At 43.9% G+C, this 24243-nt stretch overlaps 1 protein-coding gene and 1 pseudogene across 1 annotated transcript; one reads left to right on the top strand and one right to left on the bottom strand.

The window, feature by feature from the left end:
• The first annotated feature begins 20 nt into the window (after positions 1-20).
• On the top strand, positions 21-4857 carry LOC142570666 (uncharacterized). The gene is made up of 3 exons (XM_075679021.1): positions 21-98; positions 3132-3351; positions 4757-4857. The coding sequence occupies exons 1-3, from the start codon at positions 27-29 to the stop codon at positions 4855-4857; spliced, it is 393 nt and encodes a 130-aa protein (XP_075535136.1). The 5' UTR covers positions 21-26.
• Positions 4858-15203: 10346 nt separating this feature from the next.
• On the bottom strand, positions 15204-16737 carry LOC142571166 (uncharacterized; annotated as a pseudogene).
• Positions 16738-24243: the final 7506 nt, after the last annotated feature.

Here is a 24243-nt window from a genome sequence, read left to right as displayed (position 1 = left end):
TGTCCTTTGTTTCAGAGGCTTCAAAAATGGTGAGAAGGCTGAAGCACCTCATAGAAAAGGCTGCAGGAGCAGAAGAAAAATCGGTTTCTTCGCGCAAAGTAAGTTGAATTAAACTGTTGCCTCATGCTAGTTTTTCTAGTTTAATGCTTGCCAGAAACTTCATATAGGCATTATCTTGTTTCATTTCTATGAGCGTTGAATAAATAACAGCTGCTGCTAACTTTCTTCCGTGTTCCCAACCTTGATATAATCAAACTGCTGTAATGGAAACAACGAATTTTAAAGTGTGCAGCTTCATTTGCAAGAACCATGCAGAATGACTAAACAATGTACAGACAAGACAACTCAACAAATTTGAATGAGCCTCATTAGCAGAACCTACATAGGGTGTCCTAGCTAATAAAGGCATAGAAGTGCTGCGCCAATTGGGCCATCTTGCTCCAAACCGTCAAGGTGTGCCAACCTGTATGCATGTTGTGGACCACCTTATGGACCAAGTGGAAACAATATTCACGTTCTGTTTAGTTACATAATTAGTCAAGGTTAATTATCTTTGCAAGCTTTAAATCTAGGCACAACTTACAATGGGTAAATTATAGACCAATTTAAGAGACACCTTACTCAGCGGTATTGTTCTTCCTACTGATTGTGAAATTCTTTTACGGTGTCGCTAAGAAGGCCCACAATATATGGAAAAAAATACAGGGCTACATGCTTGCATGGCATGATCAGTGTTCTCACTAGTGTCGCACATGAACAAATGCTTCAGGTTTAAGCACTGCCACTGAGAAAGTTACAGGGTCATGATGATTTCAGGTTCTTTGTTCTGCTGACCACTGTCAGGAATGGTTGCATCTGTTGCTTTTGCAGTGAAACTGAGATCAGTCGGTGGCCTGAATTTCAGTCAATGCCTGCCCTGCGTCCCTGCCTTGTAACTTATTCCATGGCAGTGCGCAAGGTTGGAAGATTTGTTTGTACTAATGTAGCACTTCTGAGAGTGCAATGGTCATGGCACACCAGCACATAGGCATGTCCATTTCTTCATATTGTGGGCTTTCTTTATGATGCAAAAGAATTGTGCAATTAGTAAGAAGGTAAGTACCATTGAGTCAACATTTTGTAGAATACTCCACAACTTTGCCCATAATAGCCCACCTGCTTGGTTTCACTCAGACTGGCAGTATTGCAAATAAATAAATAAAAATAAATTTTCTCATGAAATTTTTCTCTAAATATAAAGCTCTGATAGTAAGTTATACACGGCTAACTATGCAAATACTACAATGCAAAAACCTGTGGTTGGCTCACTAGGATGACCAACAACATGCTTTTAAATGTGTCCTATAAATCTATGTATGCACTGCATGTGAACACAAGGTAGAGATGTAAAGGTGATACACAAACCTGCAAGTGTAACTCCAAGCTGTATATCCTTGTAGAAACATCAGAGCCTGTATTGACTTGTTTGTTCTACTAGATCTTTCTTTCTTTAATCCCTCCAGAACATTGAAGAGCTTGTCAGCCTAAACAGTTGCAAGTTACGTTAAAACCTCATTAATGTTTACCCAAACGGCATGCAGGTCGAACTATTAATGACGGTACAGCTATGTGAAACTCTGCTGTATTGAATTTTGCCGTCATCAAAAAGTTGTAATATCCTCCTGGAAATCCTCATGCAGAGAGATTTGCACTGTATTTTGTGTGTATTAAACTCTTGTTCACCACAACACTAGATATATTGAATGCTGCACTGATTTCCAGCAAGTGCACTTCTATGAATGGGAGTGAGTTATCACATTTTGCACCGTCAGAGAAACATTTCGTGGCGGCAAATTGGGAGTGGTGCTGTCAAGTAAGGCATTGAATGTGAATGCCAGTCCATGCCATGGAGGTAAAATGAGCAGGGTGCATGTCTTGCTCCCTGGGCATAAGACTCATGCACACTGTGGTTATGAGCCAAAGCAAATTGCCACTGCTTTAAGATTGCCGATATGCATTCCACAACAATGCACGGATGACAAGCTATGGTTTTACTGACTTGCTCCAGGCATAAGATGCCATACAAGGTGTCTGCACCGCCATGTTCGTCTTGTGGACAAGGGGTTTCTACGACACCATTCAAGTGCCCTATTTTCGGCCAAAACCATTTGAACCGCACTCCCCACTTCCAAAAGATGTTTACACTGCACTTTGGATTTAACAAAAGCAATTTACACGCCATGTTCGTATTTCATAGGAAGACCATTGCGACAGTGTGCAAGACTCGTTACAGCGCAATTCTTGAGACCACAATTTGTGCTGAGCCTGCGGAGCACATATTGTTCATGGCTATAGCTTTAAGTGCGACTAGGAATGGACTTGGACGTTATACAAGCTGAAGACCACTGTTGAATCTAAGTGTCTGTTTAGTGCGGTCATCACCGATGCAGTGGCCAAAGGGTAAGGACCAAGAGGCCCATAACACGTTGAAGTGCAAAGTTGCGCACGAGAAGACACGGAGAGACTTGCATGGACAAGTGCTTCTGACAGGTAGTTGGTTCTAAAGCCGAAACCCAGCACTACTGCCTGGCTGACGCGATGCTGACATACGCAATTGAACAAAAAAGATATATTCTGCCTTTGGGTTCTGTGAGCAGAACTGCTTAAAGTGTTAGTGCTGTACTATGCCAGACTGCCGGTCTAGGGCAATAGTCTCTTGAGCACGCTCTGCCTTGTTGCATTATTCACACGAGATAGCCCACCCACTCTCACGCATACTGTGTATTCGAAGAATGTATCGCAAGAAAACCGTATACATCAACCAGTATTTCAAAATACTTGTGTGCTGATGAGAGAAATTTTAATGATTGATTGCTATTGCACTGATGACAGCCAGGTAATGTACGGTGACCTGAATTCATATTGTAATACCAAGGCTTCTCGGGAAGTTAACATGAAATACTGTTGAAAATTTCTGTGCCAATTTAAAGTTAATTTTTACTTTAGTCTTGAACAGGATACTCCATTCTGTTATTATAAGTAATGGTCTTATTTCAACCAACATCACATGACCCATTATGGGCCGTTGTCTGTCAGTTTGTCTGAACATTTCACATATTACTCATTCTTCTCTTGTTTTCTCCACTTGGCAGGTTGACATCGGTGATGGTGTGCTTGTAGAGGAGGGGACCCTGGCCCGTATTAAAAATGACAGCAACGGGTCGGCGTGCCGGTTTGCCAGGAATCTTCTCCGGGCCACTTTTGCCCCAGAGGAACTAATAAACAAGTCCCTCTTCGGCAAAAAATCTAACGCACACAAAGACTTTGTGGCAAAAGAGGGGTTGGACCCACGGAGGGTGAACGCCGCGCTGGGTATGTATGCAAAATCCTTCTGTGCGTTGAAGGACATATGTTGTAACCTCAAATGCGAGCTATTATCTTGCCTGTTTGTACCAATACTGCCAGCAATGAATCCTACTTCATCCGGCGTTTTTCTTGACTAGCAGTAATGAGTCATGCCTGCTAGCTCAAGTACTCTTGCAATCAAATTGTAGTTTTCATTATAGAGAATATTATTGCACTTTAGGCAAAACTCATTGCTGTCATATTATTGTTTGCAATAAATATTTCGGATAAACCATGTAGGAGAAATTTTCATTGGGCGAGTTGGTAAGCATTCACGGTGAAATTTGTAGTGCGCTCAATAGACCGGGATGCAGAGAAGTGGATACATGAGCGCTTGCTCACAACTGTTTATTTTGGAAAGAGACAGAACATAAAAGCGCCAGCTATCTGCACTGAGCATGTGCAAAACGAGTCATTTTTATATAAACAGATTACAAAAGCAGTATTCAAGAATACAAATTCTTTGTCAATGATTGCAACTAACGGTTGACTGATGCATCTTTCAGCACACATTATTATATGGAATGCTTCTGTAATTTCATGTGTTTGTTTATTTTTATTCGAAAACGAAATATCGGGGTCAAAACATACCAGTTCACAATGACCTAGGTTGCAGCGGTTAGACAACTGCAAATGATTTTCTTTCACATTCGCACTTGTCTAACCACTGCAACCTATGTCATTGTGAACCGGTATTTTTTTACACTGATATTTTGTTTTCGAACAAAAATAAAGAAACATGAAATTACAGAAGCGTTCCATATAATAAGACGTGCTGAAAGACGCGCCAGTCAGCCATTGGTTGCTATCATTGACAAAGAATCTATTAAATACTGCTTTAAGCTTTGTCATCCGCTTATATAAAAATTGATGACTAGCATATGCTCCGTGCGGCTAGCTGGCACTTTTATGTTCTCTTTCCAAAAATAAACAACTGTAAGTACTCGTGTGTCCACTTTCTCTGCATCCTTGTCTATTGTGCACGCTATAAATTTCACTATGAATAAACCATGTAATTGACTTTTTGAGTGGGTAAATTATTTATGCAGAAAATTGGTTAAGAAAACATTTTGGGAAACAAATTTTCAGGCCACAACTTTAGGGGCTATAACAATAGTTGTAGGCTGTTCTCGCTTACAGAAACGACCTTGGGCACTTTTCTAATTTTAATAATGCGTAGTAAACACCACACAGCAAAGGATATGCATTGCAAAATGTGCCCCATCCTTGCCATTTCCTCTGCAAATATACAGGAATGATGGCTACAATTTCAGCATTCATGTGAATTTGCATGTGAAACTCATTAAAAAGTTCTTTATATGTGATCCACTAACCTTGACATGTTAAGACTGACCATATTGTTTCTCTGCAGGGTTCACTCTACAAACATACCCAGCGACTTCAGCACTGAGTGTGAAGAACACTGTGTCGTCTCTCCTTGCCCGTGACTACACGGCTGCCGTAGTAAATTAACTTATTTATTATATTCATTTATTTATGGATCGATGCAATACTTCAATGAAGGTACGGGACTATTCTATGAATAAACTTCTTTTAGTGCAAACTTGCATCTGGTTTCCAAGGTACATGCACTATCTAAGTTGCATATTGCCTTTTACCAACATGTTCACACATACAAATGTTAGTAGGCGATTGGTAAGAATTCGACGACGTCTACAAGCATTCTTCTATTGGAAGAATGTTAATATGGTGTACAAAGAAAGTTTGTTAATAGGGGATTGGTAGGAAGTTAACAGAAAATATATGAACATTTTTCTTTTGAAAGAATGTTAATATGGGTGTACAAAGAAAGTTTGTTAATAGGGGATTGGTAGGAAGTTAACAGAACATATATTAACATTTTTCTTTTGAAAGAATGTTGATATGGTGTATAAAGAAAGTGTTAATAGGGGATTGGTAGGAAGGTAACAGAAAATATATGAACATTTCTCTTTTGAAAGAATGTTACTAGGGTGTATAAAGACAAATGTTCATAGGAAATTGGCAGGAAGTTTAAAGACATCCTATGAACATGTTTCTATTGGGAGTTGATGGCCAATTGTTTTTAGGATGTTACTAGAGCGTTGGTAGGATGTATAAAGACATTTGGTAGAATTTCAATTGACTGTTGGTAGGTTCTAGTAACAAAAGTCTATAGACTGTCTAAAAATGTTGCTAGAAATTTTTATAAGGGCGACCCGCTTCGAAATCCACCAAAATGGTAAGAGATTGCAAAAAAAAAAACATGGAACGTGCTTCGAAGAAGGTGTTCAGCGAGTGATCCCTGCTCGAAAGGTGCAAGCTTCTGCTATCACATTTCACCAAGAACGACCGAGCATGTCTTCAAAAGTAAGTTGGCAACTGTTATTCTGCAGAATGTAAACACCCACATAAAACGTGTTTGTTCACGTCCTGTGTGTTGTTCTGATCAAGTGACAAATGCTCATGGTAAAACGTTCTAGGTCAGGCACTGAGGAAGAATATGCGAAGAAAGAGTGGCTACTGCAGGAAGTTTCTGAGCATGCCGCCGAAGCACGCCTGGAAATCGGAGAAAGGAGATTATCGAATGCGTCAAAGCGTTCCAGAGCAGCTGCGGTCAGGCATGGTGCGGCCGCCGCTTTGAAGTCATCGCGAGGAGTTACGCTTATGTGTTTCATCGTTTATAGTGCTTGCAAAAATCATTAGTGAACAGCTTTTTTCAAAATCTCAACGGTCAAATGGCCACAGAAATTAGGCCCGCGTCTCGGAATCTCCCAACCGCTACAGACGGCGCAGCTGCGAGCCACGATGCAACTTCGCATGTACAGTTTGACAACTCGTCTATGTAATTGTCCTTGCCAGCTTTTATCTTAATAAGCGTAGTGGTTTCCAGGGTTTTTAAGGATACATTATGATTTCTTTATGAGCGTGGGCTAATATACATAACCACGCGCGCTTACCTTGCCTGTAAAACGAAAAAAAGGGCCACACAGACGTACCATCGCATTCCACTCAGTCGCCTCCACAACGGAACAGGAGCTGTGTTCCACTTTCCTCTACCCTTAATATCGTTGTATGCAAGAACACCGGCGTTCCCTCTGAGCGACTGTGCGCTGCTTCTTAGAGTACACTGGTCTGAGGCGGACTGTAAACGCTTCGCTTACGGGTGGCCCAAGATAAACTGAACCTAATGCAAGTGAACAGCGCATGAACAGTAAGGTGATATTATTACGTGAAACGTCATTTTTGCGCCTCAGTTGCCGAATGTCGTCAGATACGCATAAATCTCACGTTAATAATACAACATCACCTCACAGTTCGTGTTTTCTTTACTTGGCTTGGACTCGGTTTATCTTGTCCCGCACCATATCAGAATCAGAATCAGTTTTTCTTTTCCTCAAGGAAAGGAAAAATGGACCCCAGACAGAAAGCTGCTCATGGAGCAGCTTGACGAGGCCTGAGGCCCTACAGGCAGTAGCAACAGCGGCAAAACAGTAGTGTATGTCGTACTAGAAAAAAAAAAGCAACTTGAGAAACAAAAAAAAACTTAAAGAAAGAACGAAACTGTTCGCACCAAGCTGTGAAGAACGAGAAAAAAATATTTACATATACATAACCAATAACAAACCAATATTGTACACTGACATGTTATATTGACACGTACTGTTGTGCCATTACCACAAGCCCGGATTCCGAATCCGCAAGATGGAGAATTTTCCTGCGAGCGCCCTTTGGACAAACCCGGGGCTGCGCCGAAAGGCACAGCGCCCTAATTCTCCCTTGACAAGTCAAGATGCTGAGCCGTCAGGCAGTGGTGTCCTCCGGAGAAGCATCGGCGGGCAACATGTTCAAACGTGTCGCCAAGTGCCAGACAGCCCGGCGCCGTACATCCCCTTCCCTGGAGGTCACCGCGCCCGCCAGTTTTGAACGGGGTGGCGAGCGTGGTCGCTGGTTGGACCCCCTCCGACGACCGTCGAGTGCTCACTTTGTATTGGGCCGTTTGAGTGACAATGGTTTCTGGGGGCTTATAAGCCGCGGCGCGCCGCCTGGAAAACCGGATCCGCCGACCCACCGGGAGCAGAGTGCCGCTCTCGACTGGAGTGAGATGTGTCACGCGTTTTCGCCGGACGTCGCCGTGCGAGAACAGTCGCGTTTGCTGTGAGCTCTCGGCCCCAGTGCCGATCCCTTCATGTCCTGTATAATGACCTGTATATAGTGTATAAAGTCCCTTTTGTTATTCTCACCGACGCCTGACTCGGAGTCTTCGCTACCAACGCTCTGTCACGAAACGGGTGACGAGCGCTACGGGACCACCTCAAAGTCGTAACAGTGGATGGCAGCTACGGGATTGACCGGCATCAGCTACCTCGGCGCGGTGAATGCCTGAAGTTTACCTCAAACACCAGACTTTCTCTGACACAGGTTATAGTAGCTTAGGGAAGGATTTGGTGTTGCATTGTGATAACCTTGTGTGTTTCAAGCCTAGTAAGAGTGTTTTGAAAACCAGGGGATGCTGAGGGGGTAAACAGGGCAGTGTGTGAAATACTTGCATATGTCTTACTAGTAGCATTATAGTAGCGTACGGCAGGTATATTCAAAAAGGGTAAACAGCAGGAGGACAGTGTGAACGATGGAGAAGTACAAGGTGAAGGAACTTCTCGAAATTTGTGAGGAGTTGGGCATTGAGTTGGGCTCAACCAAAAGAAAGAATGCGATCCTTGAGGTCATGAGGACTGAGGACGTAACGGCTGAGGAAGCCGCAGAAGCCTTGGCGGGTATCAATGAACGTCGGGAAAGGGAGGAGAAGGAACGTTGCGAGCAGGAAAGGAGAGAAAAGGAACGTCGCGAGGAGGAAAAGGAGGAAAGGAGAGAGAGAGAACGTCGCGAGCACGAGCTTAAAATGAAAGAGTTGGAGATCCGAAATAACTCGCCCGCGCCTGGTCTCACTTCTAATGTTCCGAGAATACGCGATCAACTTCCACCCTTTGTCGTCGGAGAGGATATGGCCAAATACCTCGTGAAATTTGAGCACGTGTGCGAACGGAATAGCATTGAGCGATCCCTCTGGGCACAGAATCTGTTAGCCTTGCTTCCTGGGGAAGCATCAGACGTAATAACTTGCTTATCGAAAGAGGCGTTTGAGAGCTACAGTGATGTGAAGGAAGCGCTACTGCGGAAGTACAAATTGTCGCCCGAAGCTTTCCGGCAGAGGTTCCGGTATGCAAAAAAGGGCAAGGAGTCGAATGTTGACTTCGCGTTTCGTCTAAAAGCCGACTTGGTGGAATGGCTGAAGGGCGAAGAGGTTTACGACGACCGCTACAAAATTGTCGAATGCATCGCGTTGGAGCAGTTCTACCGTTGCATTGATGAGGATGTCCGACTCTGGCTGCAAGATAGGCTAAAAGAGGTTAAGCTAAACAAGGCAGCAGAGTTAGCGGAAGAGTATTACACCCGCCGCAGCTTGCACAGCAAGGCAGTGCGCGTAGAAAAAGCAGATAGGAGAGATGGGTTTTCCGGGAAGCCCGATGAACGGAAGCAAATCACGCGTCGCGAGTTTCGGGAAGACGAGTCCCTTCCCAAAGAAACTGTAAGGGAAGGACAGAATGCATCTCAGAATGATGACGATGGTCCGAAACAGCGAAACGATACGACGCGTTCTTTTGAAAAACGGAAACCGTTAACCTGCTACAATTGCAAAAAGCAAGGGCACATCGCTGCAAGCTGCCCAGAGAGAATTGCTTTTGCAACAATACAGGAAACTCACAAAAACATACGTCTATTGGAGCCCTATGTGCAGGAAATTAAGATAAACGGTAAGAAGTGCCGTGCACTTCGGGATTCTGCAGCAACTATGGACGTTGTTCACCCGTCTTTCGTCTCCTCGAGTGATTTTACGGGAGAGTGTGCTAGGATACGGCAAGTGGCCGAGGAGGAGAGTGTCTGTTTACCGATCGCAACGGTTATCATTGAAGGAGAGTTTGGGAAACTTAACACCGAAGCCGCTGTGTCAGCCGCCCTCCCGGAGCACTTTTCCTACCTCTTCTCAAATAACTCGGAGCAGCTGCTGAAGGATCAGGGCAAATCATTCTTTGCCGACGTGGCGTACATGGCGCTCACGCGATCCAAAGCGCTCCCGCTGTCGAGGGAACTTGACTTTGCGTCGATGAGCGAAAGGCGGTGCGGCACACGGACTGATCAAGGTAACATGAGTGGCGAGCAGTCACGGGAGAGGCAGAGCTCGGAGGCTGGCCTAGGCGAGCGGGTCCTGGAAGTGAGTGGGAGTGACGCGTGCAGTGCTAGCCGCGATATAGACGCGACGCCGCAATTAGGCGACGCGGGCTCCACACTCGCTCCGGTTTCCGCCAGCTGGCAGGAGCAGGCGGCAGTTGAAAGAGAAACTCTGATTCGCGAGCAACAGGAAGACTGTTCACTAGCCGATCTGAGGAAGAGCGTCAAACAGGGAGTGGAAAAAAAGTGGGTTTCATTTGGCAAGGAATCTGGCTTATTGTACCGCCGCTACACGGATAAGCAGGGTCGCAAATATAAGCAGCTTCGGATTCCGCGAAAATATCGCCGGGAAAAATGAATGACCTCATTTGCTTCCTCAGTAGTATGTTTTCGGTCCAAGTGATTTCAAGAGGACCATTCTATTTGTCATTGTTATTGCTGATTATTAATTGTTCCTGATCTTTTGGTGTGTTGTTCATTTGAAAAAGGGTTGTTTGAGCCTTGTATACTAGATCGTACACCTGCCTCTTGTTTCAGCGGGAGCAAAAAGGGGGAATAGCAATTCAGTTAGGTTGATTTGGATTATAGCCTTGTCTGCTGTTTGACGGGAGACAGAGGGCACTTGTTCGTGTTGGGTGTTGCCTTTTGCCGGTCGGTTTTGCAAGCTGCAGAACGACTCACCGGGACCAGTGGCGAGAAGCAAGGGCTTAGGAACGACCCGAGCGGAGCTGGTTGAGGTGCCTTGGCTACAACGCGGTGAGCCGAGCTCCTGTCCTGGCGAGTGGGACCTGGGCACGTGAAGTGACCTGGCGTCCCGACACTGGACGTAAACTTGGACGAGCCTGACGAACGTGCGCGCCTGGCATCCGAGCCACGTGGAGGCAGCTCGTCTTCCCGGCGCCTTATCTGAGGGCGGGGATGCTGTTGTGCCATTACCACAAGCCCGGATTCCGAATCCGCAAGATGGAGAATTTTCCTGCGAGCGCCCTTTGGACAAACCCGGGGCTGCGCCGAAAGGCACAGCGCCCTAATTCTCCCTTGACAAGTCAAGATGCTGAGCCGTCAGGCAGTGGTGTCCTCCGGAGAAGCATCGGCGGGCAACATGTTCAAACGTGTCGCCAAGTGCCAGACAGCCCGGCGCCGTACATCCCCTTCCCTGGAGGTCACCGCGCCCGCCAGTTTTGAACGGGGTGGCGAGCGTGGTCGCTGGTTGGACCCCCTCCGACGACCGTCGAGTGCTCACTTTGTATTGGGCCGTTTGAGTGACAATGGTTTCTGGGGGCTTATAAGCCGCGGCGCGCCGCCTGGAAAACCGGATCCGCCGACCCACCGGGAGCAGAGTGCCGCTCTCGACTGGAGTGAGATGTGTCACGCGTTTTCGCCGGACGTCGCCGTGCGAGAACAGTCGCGTTTGCTGTGAGCTCTCGGCCCCAGTGCCGATCCCTTCATGTCCTGTATAATGACCTGTATATAGTGTATAAAGTCCCTTTTGTTATTCTCACCGACGCCTGACTCGGAGTCTTCGCTACCAACGCTCTGTCACGAAACGGGTGACGAGCGCTACGGGACCACCTCAAAGTCGTAACAGTACACACGCAAAAACCCGTAGAAGTGGCGCGCATACGCCCCTATATATTTACATATATGTACACCTACATGTACATCTACATATACACGCGTACATGGCATATATACAGACACCATTCAAGTGCACACATGTATGACTTCAAGTTAAATATTTTATTAAGAATGAACTGTTATAAAAACGGGGAGCGAGAAAAAAAAAGTGAGATTGGACAATGTCTGCAAAATCATTCCACACTAGTCCTCACAAAAGAACACGCAATGCCGAATGTAAACTGCATAATATAAATCTGTTGCCGATTAAGCTATACTGTTTAAAAAGTATTCAATTAAGGCACGTTTATTTATTGCGGGGCGATCAATTAAGGTTGTATTATTGTTCAGGGTGTAAGGTATTTTATACTCTAACATTTGTTGACCGTAATTCGTTCGAGTTTTGGGAAGGCACCACTTTTCTAATTGTCGAGTGTTGGCTGCCGGTACACGTTCCTTGAGCGCTGATATTCTGATAAGGAAGTTAGTACGAAACGTGGTTTTAGTGGTGAATAAAGAAACAATAATGTGCGGTAGCATAACACTGATGGGCAGAATTTTTAACCGAATAAAGAGCGGTTTGGAGTGTGCGCAGTAGTCTTCGTCTGCAATGACGCGAATCGCTTTCTTTTGCAGGCTTACAATTCTATTCATGTTAGTCGGTGATGCCGTGCCCCAAACAAGATGACAATATGCAATGTGTGATTGAAATAATGAAATATATATCTGTTTTTTAATGTGCACTAGAAGAGTGCCACGACACTGGGGAAGTGCTCCAACAGCTTTAGATAAACTTAGGGATACGTAATTAGTGCGCTCAGTCCATCGAAGGTGCTCATCAAATACAACAACCAGTGTTTTATGGTGGCTAACGACCTCAGTAATATTATTGCCTAGGTTAATGGCTAAGTTAGTCCCTATGTGACGATTTATAGCGCGGGAAATAACAGCTTTTGACTTAGTTGTATTTATTTTGAGATTGTTTAATTTATACCAATTTAAAAGGCTGTTTAGGGCATTGTTTGCTTTTGAAATTATTTCTGTAGCGGAAGGACCAGAGATAAATAGGGAAGCGTCGTCGGCATAAATTACAAATCAGCTTCTGTCGAAGTTGTTATCACATCGTTTATGTAGACATTGAAAAGAAAAGGTCCTAATATGCTGCCCTGAGAGACGCCACATTTCAGATAACGTTTGGATGAACAAAAACCGTCTATGTTCACTATTTGTTCACGGTCTTTAAGATATGAACTGAAAATTTGAAGTGTCCTTCCCCTAACGCCGTACTTGTTTAACTTATCTAAGAGAATATTATGGTCTAGACAATCGAAGGCCTTACTGAAATCCACAAGGATTCCTAGTGTTAAGAGTTTGTTTTCAATATTGTGTAAAATAATTTCTTTTTGGACTAATAAAGCTGATTCTGTAGAAAAACCTTTGCGGAAGCCGAATTGAGAGTCTCATATTAACTGATTAGCATCAAAGAAGTTCTGCAAACGTTTGAGCAGAATTTTTTCTAGCACTTTCGAAAAAAGAGGAAGAATAGAGATGGGGCAATAATTACTCAAGACGTTTTTCGAGCCTGACTTGAAAATGACTGTAGCCTTAGCCAGTTTCATTCTTGCAGGGAAAACACACGATTCTAGTGAAAGGTTAATAATATGACACAGAGGTAGTGCAAGAAAGTCAGCAACAAACTTTACTGGTTTAATTGCGAGGCCTTCTACATCAGAGCTGGAATTATTTCTTAAGGACATGAGAACGGTAAATATTTCTGATGGACTGCTGGGCTAAGAAATACTGAGCTGGTTGTTTCATTTTAAATAACAGAACACGCATCTGCGTTATATTTTGCTGTTGCTTGCTCGGTGAAGAAGTTGTTAAAGCAATCGGCTAATAGAACGCCTGATTTTGGTGACCCATCAATAATCAATTCGCCAATGTCATTTGATACATTTCTATGGTTAATTACCTCATTTATTGCACGCCAAATTATCTTTGAATTATACTTGCTTCCAGCGAAAATTACTGAGTAATAGTCAGGCTTGGATTTGCGCAAGTCATTATTTAATTTATTCTTAAACTGTTTAAACAGAACGTAATCATTAAGATTTCTGGTTACCAAGAAACTGTGGTACAGGCGATCTTTTCTTTTAATCATTTTGAAAAGGCTAGGTGAAACCCATGCTTTCTTAATTTTTGGGGTGATCGTCTCGTTTTTAATGGGAAACTTAAGTCATAAAGGACTTTAAATTTATCAATGAACGCATTATAAGCCTCATCCACTCAACGATAGTTGAGACATTGTGTCCATGGTGTCTCACTTATCAGTCGCCTGAATGATTGTAGTTTGTTATCAGTAATTGCCCGAAAGGTTGCCGGTCTGCTTCGAACAGGTGCAGGTTGATGCTTTTCTATTGTTATAAAAATAGGACAATGATCGCTTAGATCACAAGACAGTGTACCCGAAGATTTTATTAACAATAAACAAGTCAATAATGCTTGACGAAGAGACCGTGATTCTCGTTGGAGATGTGATGGTGTTGGTGAACCCATTGGATTCAATGGCCGTAAGAAATTCTACGGAATCACCGTTCACTTCCTTTAGATTAATATTAAAGTCGCCGCCGAGCAACAGGGTGTAATTATTTTGTTGACAGTAAATAAGAAGAGCATTCAAAAATTTGACAAAGGTGTTACAGTTTCCACCTATATGTGACTGTGTATTTTGTGTTCTTAGATTTCAGCAATCAATAAGCAGACACTTTCTATGAATTAGGAGTGCTACTTCTTTGGCAAGTTAGTAATGCGTGCTGTGCGGGAGGTGCGTGACTTAGTGAGGTGCATAATGGCGCATACGGGCATTCCCATATGCGTTTGTCTGCCTCATTGAGTCCTGGCATTCAAGCGTGCCCAGTCGTATTTTCTATATGAATATTTATTCCATCATCTGAACTCGTGCGGTGCACATTTTCGCAGGCTCGCCGACCAGTGCTTCAGCATTGGAGCCCCCAGAAAGCAGGATTCAGCTGTTTGACATGATACGTCATGGCAACGACGTTTTCGCTTCACCCTGCGACCCCATAAATCCAGATTACAACACCCAATGTGCACCACGTGAAGCAGTGGCCTCTACAGGAAACACAGTGGGGCGGTCAGAAACGGGCGCTCACCCGGTACAGGATGAATCTGGCCACATTACAATGCCGAGAATACAAACTGCTCGCAGCAAGCATTTTGGAAACATTCGCTACTCCTCCGTGTATGCAAAAAAAAAAAAAAAACATACCCTGGTTTTCACCGTGCCATATACCCTCCCATTTACGTCTGCTGTTTCTGCCAGCATCCCCAGTGCTACCAGTGAAATATAAACATTGGAACTTTGTTGGCTTTAAGACAGTGACATTCCAATGCAAGAAAAAAAAATAAAAAATGCTCTTGAACAAACCTGAGCCGTGCATGGTGTTGCTAAAAAACTCCAGCAGGAAATGTATATAAAATACAAGCAAGAACCTCATCGTGCATTTATGCCCGATACTATTCAGTAATGCATGGACAAATTTGCTATTCATGTCATTTCATTTTCTTTTTTTTTCAGGAAAGAGGTGCTTGCAGCAGAACCAAATGCAGATCATGAGTTTCTGGAGAAACGGTGGCGACACGAATTAAATATTAGGGAGAAGGCGATAGCAGTGGAAACGGAAAGAATACAGGTGGAAAAAGTGGAGCTGGGAAGAAAGAAACTGACGACAAAGAAGAAGTATTAACTCAAGCAATACGGAATGCAAAAGGATTTTCAGCTGCGCGAGCAAGAGCTTAATTTACGGACTGATGAGCTGTACCAAGAACAACAAAAAGCCCCCTGCAAAACGCAACTGAGCAAACACTGCTTGCTCGTCTTCAAGCACGTGTAAGCAAAATAAAGTCATAAATAAAATAATGAACTAAACATTGTGCTCTCTGCAAGAATATTACAGTATGTTCATTGTCCTTGCTCATTGCTGTCTGGGATGCAGGTAATCGAAAAGGCAAGGCGGCTCCAGCACAAAGTAGGACACCTGGCTGCCATACATACATGTGTGGCAATTGCTGAGAAGCACGCTTACTCGGTACATTCTAGGCACAACCTGAAAGAAGAGCCTTCTTTTTTGTTCTTTTTTTGACGTCCACAAAAGCAAACTGTGAGATTATCTTGCCGAATCCACATTCCGCACATTGCCTCACAGCGTTCATTGCTGCATTGAACTGCTCTTCCATGCTTGTGAGCCGCGCACCACCGTAAGGCTTCATAAGACGTGGTCGCAGCGGATAAGCAGGAACTCCGTATATCACGAAGTCTTTTTCTGGGACTAGCTGCTCCGGTTTCTCATTGAGCTTGCTCTCACGAAGAATTTCTGAGAGCACACCATAACAGAAATTAGCGCCTCAGGAACTTTTAACAAAAGTGCGATAATAATACATGTATTATAATAACAATAAGAAAATTTAGTTGAGCAAGGAGTCAATAAGCTACGCAAAGCAGCGCGCAAAGGCGCTAGCGGGTGCCTTTTTCCCAAGATTCCAAATTATGCTGATATTAAAGGGTCATTCAGTATAAAATGAAAAGAAAAAGAAACAGTTGAGTGAGGGCAGCAGTAACTATTCTTAATGATGTTTATTGAGCTCTACAGCGAGGTCTCGCAGATATATGGGAAACGTGTGAACACCAATCAATGCATAAAGTGACACCTACCAGCATCATGTCTGCTCCCAGGGTACGGCCCGTCGAGTTCACAGACGAGCCCGTTCGTCCACATCAGAGCCTGCTACTTCCGTGCGTGCAGTCTTTTGCGGCCGTAAAAGAATACGCGCTGATCATCGATCGGCCGCATATGGGTCGGGCTGTGACATCTATAAGCGCCCAGCAGTTAACCAATGGGGCTCCTTTCAAATGAACTGCCTGAAAGCAATTAATTCTAAAGTCAGAGCAGTGCTTCAAAAGTTCAATACATAGCAAAGCCATTTCTTTCTCATTTGTAACACAAAAGTATGAAGTAAGAAAGTATAATACGTCGTTAAACTTACATTGCTCATGTCCCGCAAATCCGCCGGTGTGAGTCATCGGTGGCAGAGCAGATTGTCGAGCAGAAACCCAAACTTTCTTTCAATGTGGAACATAATTTTGTTCAACACACCTTAAATGACGCTGTAGTGGCGAGCGAAGTCTTGAAAGTCACACGGGTGGTTTGGGTAGGGCAGGCGACGCAAGCACATGCACAGGGCTTCCTGGGCAGACACTTTCACTGCTTGAGCGCTTGTCACGTAGTCCGGCACTTCCAGCGCTTTCAAAAGAGTAAAGAAGTCTGCTTTTTCAAACCGGAATTGGCGACGTAACATGTGGTCTGTGATGGCATCTATGTTGAGAAGCCCATTCCTGGCCGCATACAACCTGGGTCTTGGTTCTCGCTCGCGCGTAATAATTGCTTCAATGTCGTCCCAGCTTAAGTAAGCCAAGCAAAAAGGGTCCCAAAGAACACTCGAGCGCGCCATGAGTTCGCGAAAAGGAACAGGACGTGCGACGCAAAACCTGCTGCAGAATCGTTGCCGCGACGTGTCCGCGCACACATAAACGGATTGGCCACTTCGGCTACATGCAACTGGCTTGTAGGGCTTGTAGGCAAAACAAATTGCTGGTTTAGATAAGAGATGGCGCTACGTCCGCTTACGTTTTATATTACGCTTGTGTTCCCGCATGGTAAACTAAAAGACTTAACTAAAAGACGTAAACTAAAAGATGATAATCACTGTGAAATACTGATAGATATAGCCTTCGCGTTCGACTTACTGCAAGTAGTTCAAAATTACACCAGGATTCAGGGTAAGTCGAAGTCCATACTCGACTTGTTTTTTGTAAGTGGTTCAATTACAGCCGAAACTTCCTGTGAGGTGATACCTGGTATCTCGGACCGTTCTGCAGTATGGCTAGAATTGACTGGTGCAGCAATCAAACGTAATAACCCAACGTCTAGTTTCCCTAACTTTTCACGAGCAGATGATGTCTCTATCATTGACATGCTTTCCTTTAATTTCGATATTTTCTCATCTTATTCTGCAGATATAAACAGTCTTTGGCATCAATTCAGAATAACTGTAAAAGAGTGCATCGATAAGTATGTTCCCCGTATTGTAAAGAAGTCGAAGCGCAAAAACGCCTGGATCTCTCGGGACTCATTGCGGTTACAAAGACAACTCAAGAGACTAAAGAAAAAACAAAAAATCTACAAACTCTTCCTGTACAGCGCAGAAAATAGCGGATATTACATTAGAGCTAAAAACACAAGAAAGAACTGACAAACAACGGTATTTCGGAGACTCCGTACCGAATTGTATACGCACGTCCCCCGAGGAATTCTAGCGGCACATACGCCCGACTTCAAGCGACTGTGATGTCTTTGATATCGAAGGTGTACAAGTAGATGACGCAAAAAAAAAAAAAATCTCAAATGCATTCAATGACCAATTTAAGAGCATTTTCACTGTTGATGATGATGTATTACCATACTTCGACGCAAATCCATACCAGATGTTCTAATTAGCGAAGCTGGAATTTTGGATATGCTCTTAAAACTTGATGTAAAGAAGTCCCCAGGGCCAGATGACATACCAATCGCATTTTTTAAGAGATACGCAGAATAGGTCTCAAAATACTTGTGTCTTCTGTTCTGTAGATCACTATCTGAGGGTCAAGTTCCGGACGACTGGGGAATCGCCAGAGTAAAACCTATCCACAAGATGGGAGGAGACTCTATAGAGAACTATCGTCCGATTTCCTTAACATGTACTGCATGTAAACTTTTGGAACATATTATGCATAAGCACATAACGCAGTTTCTTGACAAACATAATGTTTTAACAAAGTATCAACATTTATTTCGACATACCTTTGCACTTTCAATCAATAAAGGAAAACAAACCGATGTAATTTTTATGCACATTAAAAAAGCTTTTGATTTAAGTCTCTCATAAGAAGTTATTGCACAAAGTAGGGAAAATACCCCCCCCCCCCTCCCCGCCCACGCCACCAATCCTCACACACATTCCTAAAGCGCCGCCAAATCAATGTTGAGATTTCACAGCTATTTCGCAGTCAACATTTTGCTGCCTTTTTCACTCCTTTTGGATGGCGGTAGTTATCGGCATCTCCTGGGATGTGAAGGCCAGTTTTTTTACAGATTCGGCGCCAGCGCGATTAAATCGAGATGCGTTCAGCAGTCACCACCTATTCAACGGTCACGCACACTGCTGTAGCTTCGTTAGTTCAAGCTTCTCTGTTTAGACAGATCCAGGGACCAGGAAATATATTCCGTTCGCAGTCAGCTGGTCTGTATGCGCGAGAAACGAGTTGCGGCCTGACAAAACGGCAGTTGCGTTTAACTTGTCCTTTTGCTTCATTAGTTCCTCGAGTGATGGCTCTCCGCGACGGTGGCAGATCCTCGGAACCATATACCCGCGATATGGGTCAGATAAGCTGAAAAATAAAACAATGCGAAACAGCGTCCATCAACAAACCCTGCAATAACCTTTAAGAGGCCCAACTCCGATGCGGCCTATTCAAACAGATGTAAAACGCAAAAACGCGTTTCTGAGATAACCCCTGAACTGATTTTAATGAAATTTGTTGCATTTGAGACAGAAGGTAAATTCTAGTGACTGTTCGACGCGGAATTTCGATTTATGGGGTGAATGTTGTGAAAAAGATTTTCAGAAATTCGAAAAGAATAGACGCACGCACTTGATATATACTTCTGCATCAAAAAGAGATACCGCGGTTCTGTAAGCGGCATCCATTAGATCATTCAAAGCGGACAAATTCGATACGTCAATTTATATATTACATTAATTTGTTACATTATGTACAAGCGTTCTGCAAGAGCTGTATTTCTATATTACTGATTTATTTTTTAGATTCGTGTGCAACATATCGATGTTGTCCCCTTTAGATGTAACATCAGGTGCAATTCACAGAATTGTCATATTATTTTTCCTTGCTGAATTAGAGAGTTGCAAAAGTGATAGTTTGGCATTCTGAAAATTTTTGATATTTTGCCAATTTTTCAGTAAAGAATTGCCAATCTAAATCAAGCATTGGAAACATACAGTCACTAGATTTTAAGTTTAATAATAATATTTGGGGTTTTACGTGCCAAAACCACTTTCTGATTATGAGGCACGCCGTAGTGGAGGACTCCGGAAATTTTGACCACCTGGGGTTCTTTAACGTGCACCTAAATCTAAGCACACGGGTGTTTTCGCATTTCGCCCCCATCGAAATGCGGCCGCCGTGGCCGGGATTCGATCCCGCGACCTCGTGCTCAGCAGCCCAGCACCATATCCACTGAGCAACCACGGCGGGTGATTTTAAGTTTCTCTTTTAAATGCAACAAACCTTATCAAATTAGGTGCAGCGGTTGCCGAGAAAAACGAATTCTCTTTTTACATGTGTTTAGATAGGAGCACCCGAGCTAAGGCTTTTAAACCCATAAGCAATATGGCTGCCACCCGTTACCTCGTCTGGTTTTTCCCAAATTTTACAGCACTTTTCGTGCAATCTTGGCAACTGGAAACAAGAGTCGCAACGAGTTGAGAAGTTAAGCGACCTAGTAAAGGAGAGAGCCAAGGCAATAGCCAAATAGGAAGAAAAAGCGAATATTAAGAAATTTAATCGCTGTTTATGAAAATCTTTACGGATCAGCATCTTTTTATTTTAAAAGGAAGTAGCTAAAACGCCGCCGAAAGTGGAGAACAATTCCGTGTGTTTTGAATGATGCCTTGGCAGTTATTAGCCCAGCCGCCTGACGTAGCCACTTCTGCGCAGTGCTTATGAATAAGTGTTATTCTAAGCTTCCGCGGTGGGCTCAGTACGTCTACAACCGCAGCGTTCTGCGCTCTACAAGGATGTACGGGACTGGCGGCCACGCATCGTTATGTAACTTCCCAAATAACAATACGAGTCGGTTGTAGCACTTGGCAGATATGTAAACGAGGGATCCAAAAGAACTGTGGTTGTTCCACAAATGTATATTCCTCTATAATTCTTCCAGAGATAACTAAAAAGAAAGCTATTTTAATCGGATACAACTCAAGTTTGCAGTAAGCCCTGCGCCCGCCCTCATAACCGCCAGCCAGTGTTCCTCCGCGAGGCTGCAAATAATTCGTACTTCAAATTTTGTCTGTTACCCAAATCAGGCGGTAACCAGAAAAATAAATTTATGAGCGCGTAAATTTATACATTTTCCCTCGCCTATTATAGTGGAATGCCGAATGCCTAATTATTTATTGAACTGAAACAATATCCTTGCTTCGCTGCAACTATGCAGTATATTGTCAAGTTGCACTTCAGTTGGCAGTGAAATTTCGTGAGTAAAACGGGCTCAGCAGTGAAATGCACCGCACGCTTTTGAAGATTTAATTAATTATGGAGTTTTTCGGTTGCCGTAACCATGAGGCATGTCGTAGTGGGAGACTCCGGCAATTCGTACTACCTGGGTTTTTTTAACGCGCACCTAAATCTAAGTACATCGCGTTTTCGCATTTCGCCCCAATCTAAAATGCGGCCACCGTGGCCGGCATTCGATCCCGTGACCTCGTGCTTCGCAGCCCAACATCATAGCCACTAAGCAACCATGACAGGTAGCCTTTTGAAGAGTGAAATGCTAAGACTCCATACACTTTGTCCATGTCTCTTGCACACCTCATTGCTACCGTCGATGAAAAGACTCTTCAAGAACAGCAGACGCTCCGGAGGTATCAAGTACGACGCCATTTTGAAAAAGCCGCATGACGATGACTTTGTTTCTTTCTGTGATTGGCTGGCAGGGTAACACAACCCCGCGTGGGCCGTGTGCCTTGTCTGTCAACTGCTCTTTTTTTTTAAGTTGTATGCTACCATAGAAAGCTTTATTTTACACTTTCGCTTTTTCTAATTGTTCTTGGCAATGGTCTTCCTGTGCTTCTTTCCTGCGCGAGTTCATTTGATGTGGTTTCTTGCTTGCCTAGTAAAGGAGAGGTGTATTTCACAGGCGTACCTGTGAGATACAACTTATTTCATTTCTCTTTTGCGGGTTTACGCGTCTTTACGGCGAATGGCGGGCGTTATTAACATTTGCACTAGTAAAGGTACCCCCCCCCCCCCTCATTTGCGTAGAAAGGTTACCTTGGGTTGGGTTGAATGATGCCTCTGCAGTTATTAGCCCAGCCGCCTGAGGTAGCCACTTCTGTGCAGTGTTTATGTATAGGTGTTTTTCTAACCTTCCGTGGTGGGCTCAGTACGTCTACAACCGCAGGCGGCCGTCTACAACTGCGCTTTTAACCGGAGCCAACTTGCCATATACAACCCAAAGAAACCGGTCATCTGGGCTAAAATTTATGTATCAAATTGTAAAAAGGCACTATTAATTAGACAATTCAGACGTAATAACCTTTTCATCCGGGTATGCCACTAGACAAAGACACGTATTAACAATTGCTCCGTTTCGCATACGTAACAACTTCTTTAAATACTCTTTCTTTCCGCGGACAATAACTGAATGGAACCAGCTTACTAACACCCGTGTTCAACAGCTTTCACTACCTTGTTTACATCATGTCTAACCTAGTACTTACCATATGCCTTATATTTTAGTTTAAATTATTTTATTTACTCTTATGTATCTATGGTATTTGTTGGTTGCCTTTCTTGTGATCTTTTCAACATTTGTACCCTCCTGCCAAAATCACCAAAGTGGTATTGCAGCATCAATCAATAAATAAAACTTGAAAGAACGCGCACCGTAACGTCCCGCAAGGGTGCTTACGTTTGACGTACGTAAGGCGAAGAACGCTAAACTAAAAAGGCCGACTAAAGAGTCCGCGCAATCGATGCCGAAGGGAACTATTGTGTCCCGCGCTACGTGTCTTGCGCTGCTGCGCATATTACTGCATAACTGTTAGTTCATGAACTATTGCCAACATGTACGCAACCTACCTCGTAGTTCCTAAGAAGACTTGGATGCCCCGATTCCATTTAGTTGAGGTTTACTAAGGCTTTGCGAGGTATTTCCACGAAAAAGGAAGCAGGGATTATAGAAAAACAGATAGTTTACGGACAATGCCCCATCACCTAAATTGTACCAAAGCCTTGGAAGAATGACAACGCTTTATTAAGGCTAGCGGCAAGAGAGATTTGAAGAATTATCTATGAGGCTGAGTTTGGGTGCTCTCCAACGTGTTCACTGAAATATTATTTGTTAGAATACGGGGTACAATATTTGACCTGTGTCTGCCTATAGGAAAAAGATTGGTTAGCGAGAATGATACTGAACCATAATAAGCGAAGCCAATAATGAAATTTCGAGCACCGTGGGCAATGCAGCAAGGTCCATCTATATTGCTTTCAGGGATAAGGAAAGCGCGTTCGATTCATTGCAAACAAAAGAATAGGTGTAGGCATCACTGAGCCAAAGCGTGGAGGAATCATACGTGAATTTGATTCCACCGCGCAGCAATTGCGTGATTATAGTTATTAATAATGAAATGTAGAAAATATCTCTTGATAAGTGGCTCAAGCAGGACGAGACCATCTTTTCATGTTTCACAGCACCATGCGAAGTTCTCAATATATAGAAACAGAAACGGAACTGAGTTACGCGAAGAATGCCACGGATTTCATGAGTGAAAAGTTTGAGATGTCCAAGACAGAGTTTGTAGAAGTAGGGAAAGAGTTTGTTGAAGATAAAGACAAGAATAAATTGCGAATCACAACACCCGCTTTCCAAAAAAACCTGAAGAAAGTTAAGAACTGGTCGACTTCCAGCTGCACAGTCGCAACAGACATTTGGACGTGAAGGCATTACTCTTGCTCCAGATGAAAACATTGCCTCAACCATGAAAGGTATTGCTGTCTGCGTCAAATCTTACATCCAGGAATCAGACGTAGAAGTACCTCACCCGTGTTCCCACAAAAGATAAGGCAAAGCAAAGTATTGTAGTTACGATTGTGTCCCGAAAGGTCCGATAGAAGGTCCTGAAAAGGAACATTTCTGCATAGCGAAGAAAGAACTGTTGGACAAAGCGCTGAGTCCAAAGAGAGCACATAACTAGAAATTCAGCTGGGTGTATGACGGGAACATCCTTATGCATGCGCAAACCAGAAAATTCGCGTGTGCTGCATGTGAGCGCATGCTCTGCGTACGCAGATACTGTGTAGGCGCAGAGGATCGGCGTTGCAGTCCATCTGCATTGATTGTTGCCACAACGCGCTGTCATTGCTACATCCGCCAAACTGGCCGTTCCATTATTGACCGCCTCAAAGAACATTCAAATTTAATGAAGCCTTGTGTTGACAGCCGCCTAACCATGCGTAGTTCCCGATGTGGCTGTCGTGCATTGTTTGGCAAATGCAAAATACTAAGGCGCTATGGTCACCAGCGTGCACGTGTGATATATTACGCCTTTTGCATCGACAAGAAATGCGATATGTGCGTGAGTGTGCCTTCTGTATCGCTCCTCGGGAAGGAACTCGCGTATCTTGCACGTGGATGATGGCGACCGTCGCTATCTTTCTGATAATGTATTGCTACTATATATTCTCTCCTTCCTGCCTTTTTAACCGCCTGTGTACATTGCATTGCGTGCAATGATATATTGGTTGAAAGTCGGCGCTTCGCTTGTCTCAGTCACGTCCCGTTGTCCAGCGCTGTTACTCGTTCTCTTCAGACCTGTGCCCACCAGCACAAGTCACAACGCCACTGCAGTTTATTTCTGGTGATGGTGGTAAACTTTATTGAAAGGGGGAAGGGTAAAAGGGGACCTGGCTGAGGGATCGGACTCAAGTAAGGCCCTGGGCCTGCTTGGCCTTCTCCGCCCAGTGCACCAGTTCAAGCTGTCGATCGACGTCCCCGGAACTGAGCCAGGCTTTCCAGTCAGTCTCGCTGCTGACGGGGGGATGAGAAAACGGGAACGAAGTGCATTCCCACATTATGTGTGTGAGTTTTCCTGTTTGTGAACAGAGCCTACATT

The sequence above is a fragment of the Dermacentor variabilis genome, chromosome 2 (assembly GCF_050947875.1).
Source record: "Dermacentor variabilis isolate Ectoservices chromosome 2, ASM5094787v1, whole genome shotgun sequence".
NCBI classification, from domain to species: Eukaryota; Metazoa; Arthropoda; class Arachnida; order Ixodida; family Ixodidae; genus Dermacentor; species Dermacentor variabilis.
The sequence above is the reverse complement of the archived record's forward strand: the minus strand, read 5'-3'. Positions and strand labels throughout refer to the sequence as shown.